Source organism: Petaurus breviceps, unplaced genomic scaffold, assembly GCF_028583685.1.
Source record: "Petaurus breviceps papuanus isolate PSGF00001 unplaced genomic scaffold, PetGlider_PUasm1.0 224, whole genome shotgun sequence".
Classification (NCBI taxonomy): Eukaryota; Metazoa; Chordata; class Mammalia; order Diprotodontia; family Petauridae; genus Petaurus; species Petaurus breviceps.
Genome location: NW_027185887.1, coordinates 9523056 through 9535601, shown reverse-complemented (window position 1 = coordinate 9535601; position 12546 = coordinate 9523056). Strand labels below are relative to the sequence as shown.

Here is a 12546-nt window from a genome sequence, read left to right as displayed (position 1 = left end):
AGAAAAAGCAATCTGGAAGGGCAGAAAAGAGCCAATATGAAAAGGATTTCATACGCCAAACAGAGGCCTTTGTATTGATTCTGGGATTTATACAAAACCACTGGAATTTACCGAATAGTGAAGGGAAGTGATAATGGTCATACTTTTGCTTTAGGAAAATCACTTTGGCAGCAGAGTGGTGGATGGAGAGACTTGAAACAGGGAGACCAATTAGGAAACTATTCTAATAATATAGGCAAGAGGGAATAAAGGCTTGTACTAGGCTGGTGGCTCTGTGAGTAGAGAGAAAGGGATATATATGATTGGATATATGAAGGGAGAGCAAATGAGAAATTAAGGGCAATAATGGATTTTGAGCTTGGGTGATAGGAAAGATGATAGAGGATATATGCCACTGACTTCCTAATAGAGACTCAAGATAGAGAATGAGACGTATTTTGGGCCAAGAACAATATGAGAATTTATTTTGCTTGAATATGAATATTTGTTACAAAAGTTGTACTTTTCTTTTTTCTTCAATGGGGAGGAGGGGTGGCAAGGAGAGAAAATAAATGACTGAGAAGAGAAAAAATTTAAATATATAAGCATATTTTAAGAGATCATTGGTAACTTTCTTTTTTGTGTGTCCATTTTGTTTTGCCTATTTTTTTTTGGAGGGCAATTGGGGCTAAGTGACTTGCCCAAAGTCACATGGCTAGCTTTTGTGTTACCTAGCTGCCCCTTCTTTGGTAACTTTAAAGAAAAGTTTCAATTGGATGTTGAGGTTGGAAGCCAGAATGCAAAAAGTTCAGGAGTGAAAATAAAGGAAATAGAGGCACCAATTATAGACTCCTTTCTCATGGAGTTTAGCTGAAAATAGAGATATAGTATGGCAGGTACTAAGGGTAATTAGATCAAGAGAGAGGTTTTTTTTTTTTAAGAGTGGGTGAGAAATAAGAATTTGTCTTTGTTTTTGTTTTTATAGCAGAGAGGGATCCAGAAGATACTGAAAATAAGGGAGAGTTTGGGGATGACAGTAAGGTCAAATTGATTGAGAAATCAAGGCTTTGCCTTGGAAAGGAGACCAGAGGAGGAGATCACAGAAGGAGAGTAATGTGAGATGGAGAGGAAGGAGAATTGGCAAATGACCTCCATTTTTTCAGTGAAGTATTAAGTGAGGTCCTTAGCTGAGAGGATGGAGGAGGAATGCCATGGGAGAATTACAGAAGGATGAAAAGTTTTAGCCATTGTGGTGAATAGAAGAGCAAATCGATGAAAGAGATATAAAAGAAATACCTTGCTACAGTGAAGGTCCAGTTGAAATTATGTGCCATAAATTTATAGTGGAGTGGACCCAATCAGCACAGTTTCATGATTTTTCCCATTTCCATTCTGCAGTATGTGAATAAGAGAGGAGGAGGTTTATGTGGGAGTAATCCAAAACATGACCAGGGATAGAATAAGAGGAAAAGAGATTCAAGTGTAGAGGGTAGTGTAGAGTGGGACTGATTTGCTAAAAGGTTAAAGAAAGCAAGGGAGAAAATTTAATGAATATAGAAGATATGACCTGGGAAAGAACTGTAGAATTTCAGGTCATGCATGAATATGAAGAATAAGATTAGGGGCCATAAGGTAGAGGGAAAGATGCCACATTTATATTTTTATTCTAGTTTTGTATTAATTTTGGTCTCTTTGCTATCAAGCTGGTGTTCTAACTTCAGAAGTAGCTAATTATGCAATGACTTCCACATCAACAATGAAATCTTTCCTTTTTTTCTTCTCATAGAACTATCCTATATAACAAAGTATTTTTAAAAGACAAAAAGAGAAAAAAAAAAGAAAATGAAGAGGAAAAATTCAGCATGGCCTATCGATGCACTGAAAAAGTATGAGAGCCTGTGCAATGTGCAGCATCAGTGGAATTCCTACCTCTATGAAATATCAGGTGAGTGGAGGGGTAGGATTTGCTTATATTTATTCATTTGAGTCATACTTGATCTTTTTAATTTTGTTAATTCTTTTTTTTTTTTTACTTTTTGAAGGGGCAATTGGGGTTAAGTGACTTGCCCAAGGTCACATGTGTTAAGTGTCTGAGGCCAGATTTGAACTTCAGGTCCTCCTGACTCCAGGGCTGGTGCTCTATTCACTGCACCACCTAGCCACCCCTTATTAATTCATTTTTATTTTATGTATGTAGTTGTTCTTTCCATTTACATTGCTGAATCCTTGTGTATATTGTTTTCTTGGCTCTGCTTACTTATTCTGTATCAGTTCACATAGACCTTTTAAGGCTTCTCTGTATCTGTCACTTTCATAATTTATTACAACTAGTAATATTTCACTATATTCATCCATTCTACTGCATTCACAATTTATTTGGCCTTTCCCCAATCAATGGACATCGAATTTGTTTCCAATTCACTGCCATCCCCAAAAGTACTGCTACAAATATTTTGGTGTATATAAGGACTTTCTTCTTATCACTGACTTCCTTAGGAATATAAACCAAGTAATAGTATCTCTGGCTCAAAGGGTACAGACATTTTTGTCACTTTATTTGCATAATTCCAAACTGCTTTCCAAAATGGTTGTACCATTTCACAGCTACACCAACAATGTATCAGTTTGCTTATGCCACCACCCATCCAACACAGACTATTGTCATTTTTAGTTAGCTTTGCCAGTTTGCAAGGTGTGAGGTAAGACCTCAAGGTTGTTTTTGTTTTGCATTTCTCTTATTAGTGATTTGTTTTTTGGAAATAATTGGGGTTAAGTGACTGTAATGGCAAGCACAGAAGTAATTCACACCTTGTTTTAGCTATTGGACACCTTGCTTCTTTTTTTTTCTTTGCTTTTTGGAGGACAATTTGGGGTTAAGTGACTTGCCCAAGGTCACACGGCTAATTTTTGTGTTAAGTGTCTGAGGCTGGATCTGAACTCAGGTCCTCCTGACTCCAGGGCTGGTGCTCTAATCACTGTGCCACCTAGCTGCCCCTAACACCTTGTTTCAGTTCAAGTTTCTTTTGAGCCTTGTTTCAAGTCTGTTAAGAAACAGAACGTGTGAATCCCACAACTTGTGAACCCTAGAACTCATGAACTTCTGCAACAGGAAGGAGAGAAGCTAATGACCATATATAAGGAGAGGCCCAGGCTAGAGACAGCAGAACTGGGAAGAGGACTCTTGTGGTGGCAGAGTCCAGAAGGAGAAAACTTGTGGTATCCTGACACTCTGTTTGTCTGCTCTGTGTTGTTTGTGATACTTTGTACAGAAGCTCTGGGACCTTACTGGAAGCCATGAAAGAGGATTTTCTGGTTGTATGTTTACAGAAGTCTTGGAGGAGGGTTTTGGAGGTCCTGGGACTTTACTGACGATTTGTGCTGACCTCTTGGACCTTGTCTGTGGGTCTGTGTTGATTTCTATGTGGACGATTTGTGTTGAGTTCTCAGACCTCGTTGGTGGGTCTGAGCTGATTTCACAGGAAGATAGTGAATTGATGATGGTGCCAGAAATGTTCATGAGTATTATTGTGGCTATGTCAAGCTTTGTCTTCCCAGAAACAGGAACTGTGAAGGACTTGAGATGAACTGAACACTGTGAGCTTCAATATGGAACAGGAACTGGATGAAGAACTGGATAAGGGGCTGGACAAGGAACTGGGAGCTGCCTGCATTTGAACCCAGGTGACAGTTGTAACTGGGACCATGGAAGAGGAACCATGAAGCTGACAGCCAGCCTTGAGTCTAGTTGAAAGATGACTTTACTTGGATATTGTGTACTGACTGAGAAGATTATGATTTACTGTGACCTGGTGTGGAGAACTTTGACTTTTGTACTTCATGATTGAATTAAGGATTTTGTGATTGACTAAATGAATGTACTTTGTTGAAAACTTTGTGACCACTTCAGGGAAAACTATGTGGCCATTTTAGTGATAAGTTGTTGAGTTGTGACATGATGAATGCTGTATTTTGATTCTCTATATATGTTTTGCTCTGATTTGTTATTGAATAGAGAGCTCACTATACTATATAATCAGAATCTTGAAAGCTGTTCACAGCAGCAGTCCTCTGGAAAGCTGCTCATGTAGGGCTTTACAGTGACTTACCCAGGGTCACACAGCTAGTGTCTGAGGTCAGATTTGAACTCAGGCCTTCCTGACTCTAGGGCTGGCACTCCAGCCACTGTATCACCTAATGGCCCCTATTATTAGTGATTTGGATCATTCTTTGGTGTGGTTGGGAATACTTTGTAATTTTTTTCAGGAACTGTTCATATCCTTTGTACACTTATCTGTTGTTGAAGGCTATTAGACAGATGAATACAAATTATTTGTATATCTTGGATACCAATCCATTATCAGAGAAATTTGATACAAATTTTTTTTCCATTCAACTACTTCCCTTCTTATCCTAGGTACATAAATTTTGTCTGTACAAAAGTTTTTCAGTTTCACATAGTCAAAGTTACCTATTTCATATTTTTTAATTATATCCCTTTTTTGATTAAGAATATATTGTCTACCCATAGATGTGAGAAGTATATCATCTGCTTCTCTTCTAATTTTTAAAAATTACTTGTATCTAATACTAAGGTTACATAACCATTTAGACTGTTTTGTAGAATATTGTGTAGAATATTAGTCTAAACCTAGCTTCTACCAGACTACTTTCCAGTTTTTCCAGCAGTTTTTTTTTAATTAAAAAAGGAAGATTTTTCCCTAGGTAATTTATGTTTTCCACTTTATCAAACAATGGGGTTATTATGTTCCATTGTTTCTGATTCTCTCTTGTCTAGTCTGTTCCATTGGTCTATCTATTTTTAAGTTGATACAAGATGGTTCTGAGGACCACTGCTTTATGATATAGTTTGAGATCTTGAAGTGCCATTCTCTATTTATCCCTACCTCTTTTCACCACTTCTCTTGGTATTCTATATCTTTTGTTTTTCCAAATGAATTTTGTTATTATTTTTTCAAGTTGTACAAAGCATCTCTGTGGTAATGTAATTAGTATAATATTAAGCATGTAAATTAACAGTGGTAGTATTGCTATTTTTAAAATTTTTGACACGGCTATAAGCACTGAATATTCTTCCAGCTATTTAGGTTTTTCTTTATTTTTTTAAGGAACTCTTTGTAACTCAATCTATACAAGTTGTTTTTCTGTGTGTGCTTTGATAGAATAGTATCTAGATACTTTATGCATTTTGAAAGAGAAAAAAAGAAAGAAGAAAAGAAAAAAGTTTCAATTTGTATTCTGAATCTTTCAGTTCTCTATGTTGAGGTAGTTTGTTTACTCATGAGTCTTTTGAAATTGTGGCAGATCATTGTTTGATAGAGTTACTGAGTCTTTCAAAGTTGATTATTTTTATAATATTGCTGTTACTTTGTAAACTGTTCTCCTGGTTGTCTTCACTTTGCATCAGTTCATACAATTCTTGCCAGGATTTTTCCAAAACCATTTCCTTCCACATTTCTTTTTTTTAGAGGGGGGAAGGCAGGGCAATTGGGGGTAAGTGACTTGCCCAAGATCACGGTTAGCAAGTGTTAAGTGTATGAGGCCAGATTTGAACTTAGGTCCTCCTGAGTCCAAGACCAGTGCTCTATTCACTGAGCCACCTAGCCACCCCAAGGCATCCTTATTTTACTCCTATATTTATTGGAAAAGGTTCTAGTGAATCCCCACTGCATATAAAGTATATTTTTGTGTGAGAGTTTTTAAAAATAATATTAAGAAAAGTCTCTCAATGCTTGTATTCTGTAGAGCTTTTTTTTTCCAAAAGCATAATTGAGTGTTATGCTTTGTCAGAGTTTTTTTTTTTCTTCTGTATCTCCTGAGGTAATCATTTGGTTTGGAATGCTTTGGGTTTTTAACATGATTACTTCTGTTGGCTCTTTTCCTAATGCTGAACCATCCTCGCATTCTGGTATATATCCATCTTGGTGATAATGAATGATTTCTTGGATAAATTACTGAAGTCAATTTTACAAGATTTTGTTTACATTTTTAAAAATCAATATTTTTTTATAATATAGGCCAGGGGTGGGGGCTAGATCTCAAAGCTTCTCAGTCTCCTTTCATACTAAACAATTCACACCTCACCAGCTTAAGGTCTTTATCCTAAGTGACTTTTGAGGAGGACAGAATTGGCCTCTGATGGTTGCTGGGCTCTTTCCATCAGGCTTAGCAGAGGATTACTTACCTCCATCCACTACTTCTCCCCTCCCTCCCTTCTCTACAGTATCTGTTCCACAGTTCTCTGGTCCAGCAATATAGAGCATTGTCACACTGGTACTATTATAGCCTGTACTACTAGGGTAGTGGTGTCAGGGTATGAGATTGAGCTCTATTTCAAGCCCAGCTGTGTTTGGCTCCATTCTCTTTGTCCCCCTATTCCCCTTCAAAGATCTTTTGCAGGATAGAATGCTGCCATGGCACTGGCTATTGAAACCTCAGCAAATTTCTACAATTTGGAGCTTAGACCTCCAGAGCACTGGAAAGAGAAAGGAGGGACCAGAGTATGGGGTTGCATTTTGTTGCAAGTTTGTAGGTTGCAACAGTGGCTAGTGTAATCATGCTGCTAAATAGCAGTGGGGGAGAAGGTTCTAAGTGAGGTCAAATATAGCATTAGTTCATGGAATTTTTAACATTCTTTTGTGTTCTTGGTTTCTTAGACTATGGAGACAGTTGAGATTGCTTTAATTTTGGCACATAACATCTATTTAGTACTTTATCTTGTTAGTCACATGACCCATAAGTCACCTAAGTCTTGTCTTGAAAAAAATATTCATGATACATAAAAATGTGGAGTTTCTGAATGGTCTATAAGTCTTTGTCTTATCCTAGGCCTTACTCCTAAAGTATACTGTCCATCATAAGTTCTCACATTCCCACCTTTACATTATAATCACAATACAGTAAATGTTGGCTTAATTTTAAAAGTCTTAATATAATTTTTTGTATTTTTCCAACTCTTCATCTTCTGCAACAAATGTAGGTATATAAGATGTGATTACTTTCATGTTGGTCACTTTGCAAATAATGATTATAAACAATGAAATTAAGGGATGACCAACGTAGTGACAAAGAGACATTTTTTTTATTGCCTCTGGATGATCACATCAGCTCCTATTTTTGTCTTTCCAAGGAGAATTTGTGATCCATCCTTCAATTTAGATACTATTTCCTTCTGTGTCCTGGATTTGTTTAGATAAAGCACGAATGTCAAGATTGGTATGATAAAGTTACTCTCGTAGCATGTCAACTTAGTCACTAGACAAAGATCTCACTTTTGGACTATCAATAGCTAAGATTCTGCTTACAGTCTATTAAAAAATATGATTCTTAGCATTTTATGGTCTCATCACTGCAGAAGTGGAAGAGTATTATACTGGACTTGGGGCCATTTTGTATTTTTCTTTGTTTCATGGATTACTATAGCCAAAAAAATCAGCACTGTGTGGCCAGTCCCCTGGTAATATGCCCCGGTGTGCTTTGCTAGGCTTTTCACCTGACACAGTTACAGTCTTGTTGGGACCTTACTTAAAACCCTTCCAGCATGGTGGAAACGATTAGAGCTTGTGCTCCAAATTCAAAGATCTAGGATCACCTCCTCTCCTTGACCAAACATCCAAGTAAGATTTTGTGAAGGATAACAAAGGTACAAAAGGTAAAACAGTAGTATAGGAATTAAACTAACAAGTGGTCTAGTAGATTGGAGAAGGAAATGTGGCCTGAAATGACCAGGAAGCCTTTATAGGATAGTGACTCATACCATGTTACTCTGTATATTGGTCAACTCTCTTAAGAAAGCAATTATCAGACTCTATTCTTAACTGAAAAAGAAATTATAGGAGACAAAATTGTAATCACTGTAGAGGGGAGATATTTTTTTATTTCCAGAATAAACAAATCATAGTTTAGCCATTATCCAATAGCAGGTAGGTGGTATAATGGATAGAATGCCAGGTCTGAAGTCAGGAAGACTCATCTTCCTAAGTTCAAATATGGCCTCAGATACTTGCTAGCTGGTGACCGTGGCCAAGTCACCTAATCCTGTTTTCCTCAGTTTCCTCAACTGTAAAATGAGTTGGAGAAAGAAATGGCAAACCACTCCAGTATCTTTGCCAAGAAAACCCAAAATGGTGTTGTGAAGAGCCACAAATGACTGAGAAACTGAACAACAATTATCCATTACCCATAGTACATATGGATCCCCTCCCTGTAATGACTAATATATACCATAAGTATGAACAATTCCTCTTCTCCAGAAAATTACACTCTCATCTCAATCAAATATATTGATAATGTAAATATATAAGAATTGCAATTACTTGAATATAACATACACACACACAAATGTTTATGCCAGGTGGGGGGAGTATTCTGATTGAACTGGGTATGGAAATTCAGTCTAAAAATTTTTTTCTGTCTGGTCAAGAAGGTGTTGATAAAGTGATGTATCGGTCTATGAAGGACATGTATTTTATTTCATCTAATTACAGTTGTCTTCCAATCACAGTCTCTACAAATAAAACAGTAATTTTAAACATTTCATTCAGACTTTTTTTTGATAATTTTAAAAAGTATCACTTAACAGATAAATCTACCTTGGCCATGAATAAAACGCAGCAGTTCCCACATTAGAATGCTTTAAAATATACTGGTTCTTTCCTGGTTACATGAAAATTACTTCTGCTGTCTTTAACTAATATAAGAGTCTAGCACATGGCAGGGGTGGGGGGAGATTTAATTTGTACTCTTCTGTTTACACAATCATAGGATTCAGAGTTGGAAGGGAGATTAATAAAAAACACTAGTTTTACACATAAGAACACTGAAGTCCAGTGAGTATAAGTAACAACACAGAAGTAGAGTATTCAGGAATTCTGAAGTAAGTTATTTAACCCATACCTGAATAGTAATACAACAACATCCCTAACATAGTTTGAAGTACTTTACAGAGTAAGAACTTTTTAGAGATAAGACCCTTCTGCTTTTGAATGCCTCTAATTGTTAAGAAAGGTTCTCCTTATATCAAGACCAAGTCTGCATCTCTATAACTTTTTTTTAAGCAATTGGGGTTAAGTAACTTGCTCAAGGTTACACGGACAGTTATTTTGTGTGGGTGCTAAGTATCTGAGGTAGGAACCCATCCTGGGTCTCCTGTCTCCGGGGCCAGTGCTCTTACTCACTGTGCCACCTGGCCGCCCCATCTCTGTAACTTTCACTTATTATTTCTAGATCTCTTTCCTGGGGTCAAGCTTGTCAAGCTTAATCTTTCTTCTAGCTATCTTTAAGCATGGAGAAGGAAATGGCAAACCACTCCATTATCTCTGCCAAGAAAAATCCAAACAGGATCATGAAGAGTTGGGCTAACACTACTGAACAATAACAAATCTTTAAGTATTGGAAGGATTATCAATTCCTGAAAAACTTCACATCTTTTCTTCTCCAAGCTAAACATTCCTGGTTCTTTCAGCCAATTCTTATATGCCATACTCTGGCTTCATACTTCTGTATATATTCCAGCTGACCAATGTTTTTCCCAAAACATGGAACACAAAACTGAACAAAATCCTCAAAGTATGGTCACCTCCAAGGTCTTAGATACTATGTCTCTCAAGACAGAGTAAGATCACAATAACTTTTTTGGCTGCTATATCACCCTGTTGAATCATAATGAATTTACAATTCACTTAAAACTCACAAACCTTTTTCAGACACTACTGTTTAGCTATGATGCTGTATGTGTGAAGTGGATTTTTTAAAAATCCAGGTAGGAGACTTACAAGTGCATCTATCCATACATAAATTTCATCTTATTAAAAGCAGACCATTATTTTAGCTTGTTGATATTTTTGAAAATCTTTATTCTATCATCCAATATACTAACTACTGAGAGGAATTATTATTTCTCTCTTGTATTAATAATTGATTATTTTATTGAGACCAAGGTTTTTCCCCTTTTCTACTTCCTCATCCAGAAATCGATCAGTGCAGGAAATCTTAGGCAAAGGCTTGGCCAAGATCTAATCAGAGAGTAGCAGAAACTCTAAGTTTGGGCTAAAGAGAAGATTCCTGCTCATTGTGTTTACTGAAGTCTGGGAAAATGGGGATTCTCCTTTTTGTCAGACAGCTGATGTGGAAATTGATAAGTGCCTTTGACCAAGTGATCCAAATCACATACCCCCAACACCTTCATTGTAAATGTAGCCCACCTCCCATTATAATATTAATTTCTTCATTAATTGTTGGTCGATCAGAGTTGATTGCCACCCTCAGAAACACCCACTCTTCTAAGGGTATATAAACTATGAGCCCATCCCTATGAAGGTCTTTGGCATTCAAGAGTGCCACTCACCTCTTTTTATTAATAAACATGCTGGCCTTACTAATAAAATGATTAAATTACTCAGAAACTATGTGTCTTGAACTTTTAAAATGTCCCACTACCCTTCTTGCTTCATGCCATATAAAAATTTGACAAGCATCTCACCCAGGTCTTTTTTAATATCACCAATAAAAATACTGATAGGACCAAGGGCAAATTTCTAGGGTACCTCCTTTCAAGCAGATATTAATTAACCCATTAATAGCTACTCCACTCATTCAACTAGTTTTGAATCCATATTGCTACATCAACTAAACTCATATGTCTACTCTCTCATAATGCTTTATTAAAATCTAAGTATACTATTGCTAGAGAATTTAATTGATCTACCAGTTAAGTAACACTATCTAAAATTGATTACATTGGCCATCTGTTTTGGGGAATCTTAGCTCTATTTTAGTGATCATGGCTTCCCTTTCCAAATGTTCAGAAACCATTCTTTTTTTTTTTTTAAAGCAATAGGGGTTAAGTAACTTGCTCAAGGTTACACGGCCAGTTATTTCTGGGTGTGCTGCTAAGTATCGGAGCCTGGATTTGATTCCCAGGTCATCCCAACACTGGAGCTGGTGCTCTTACTGGCTGAGCCACCTGGCCACCCCTAAGCAATTGGGGTTAAGTAACTTGCTCAAGGTCACATGGCCAGGTGTTTCTGGGTGGATGCTAAGTGTCTGAGCCTGGATTCAATCCCCAAGTCATCCTGACACTGGAGCCGGTGCTCTTACTCTCTGTGCTACCTGGCCGCCCCTAAGAAACCATTCTTATACTAACATTTAACATTTGCTCAAAGTCACATAGATATCGTGTTAATAGAACAATGATTCAAATACATCTCCTGACTTGAAGTCCAATGCTCTGTATATTAAAATTGCCTCCCCAACTCCCTTTGTATTCTGTACACAAAGCACATACCAGCATCTTCTCCATGATTGCTGATTTTCCTTGGAATTGTTCTCCTTCCCATGACAAACAAGAAGCTTCTGTCTGCATGTGTAGTGGATGTAATAAGGAAGAAAGAAAAAAAAATCTTGTTTATTACATGTTCCCACTACCATAGTAAAAAAATATAGAGCAGAAGGGAACAAATGTACAGACATCAAGGAAGAAGAGGAAGTATGTGGATTCTTATATTAGCCATGATTGAGAAATCCATGATCTGGCATTGGGCAGGACAGACATTAAAAAAAAAAAAGGTTTTGGTCTTTGTCATTATTGTTGTTTTATTTTTTAAGATGAATTGGGCAAAGGCCAAGAGTAGAGACTGGCTCTTTCACAGAAATCAGTGAAATCCCATAGTCCAGCCAGGAGGTCATTATTATCCATCACTACTCAAGGGAAATACAACCTGATAACCAGCTTTCAAATGTGGAGGACTAGAAGTCAACAGCCTGACAAATATATCCTTTAAGAGCATCTGACTCTCTTTGTTCTGATTTCATATTCATCAAGCAACTTTCTGGTCCTAATTCTTTTTCTCAAGTACATTTTGTGCTGACATGGGGATGTTTTAGTTCTTCATGCAAATTAGTAAATTGTCTATGAATCTCTTATGAATTTGATCATTATGAATCAATCCTTTAGTGCCTGATCACTCCCTGGGGAAAATGATGACATCAGATTTCTGGACCTGCCAGGTTGAGAACAATATCCTGGAAAACAGTCGAAACAAATCAGAAAGGCCCTGGAAACTGACAGTCTTACTATAGTACTCTCCTTCCCTGCCATGTGGACATCTCCATAGGAATGGAACAACAAATTGAGCCTTGTTAACCACAGTAAATTTCAATTCAAATTTCCTGAGAATGCTTTTGTAGGGCTAAGAAACAGAGGACTTAAATTTATCTCTATGATGGGTCTTTGTAAAAGTCACTCTCCATTCCTACACCAAGTCCTCCTTCTTTAAAAGCAAAACAGAACAGAACAAAAACACTCAAGGGCAAAAAATCAAAACCCTTCAAGTTTTCCAATTGTAAAATGAGATTACCTTGAGACTGTCTACTTGTAAGGATAAATGGAGGCTAACAGAAGTCTAAGAAGCAATTAATATACATACACATAAAATAATGCCTCTAAGGGAATTTCATGGTATTTATTTCTTGTAGCTATTAACTATGATTAAAAACAAAAACTAAACCAGGAAGGTTTTGTTTTGGATTGTGGTGAACAGGAGGGGGTTG

At 37.0% G+C, this 12546-nt stretch overlaps 1 protein-coding gene across 3 annotated transcripts in view; it reads right to left on the bottom strand.

Annotated features, from left to right (window-relative positions):
- The window catches only part of LOC138166530 (nuclear transport factor 2-like), a 35831-nt gene that overhangs the window by 9662 nt on the left and 13623 nt on the right, over positions 1 to 12546 (bottom strand). For all 3 annotated transcript variants that reach the window (XM_069095025.1, XM_069095026.1, XM_069095027.1), the window contains exon 3: positions 11282 to 11353. In XM_069095025.1, coding sequence (XP_068951126.1) covers positions 11282 to 11353 — 72 coding nt within the window. The remainder of the gene's footprint in view (positions 1 to 11281; positions 11354 to 12546) is intronic.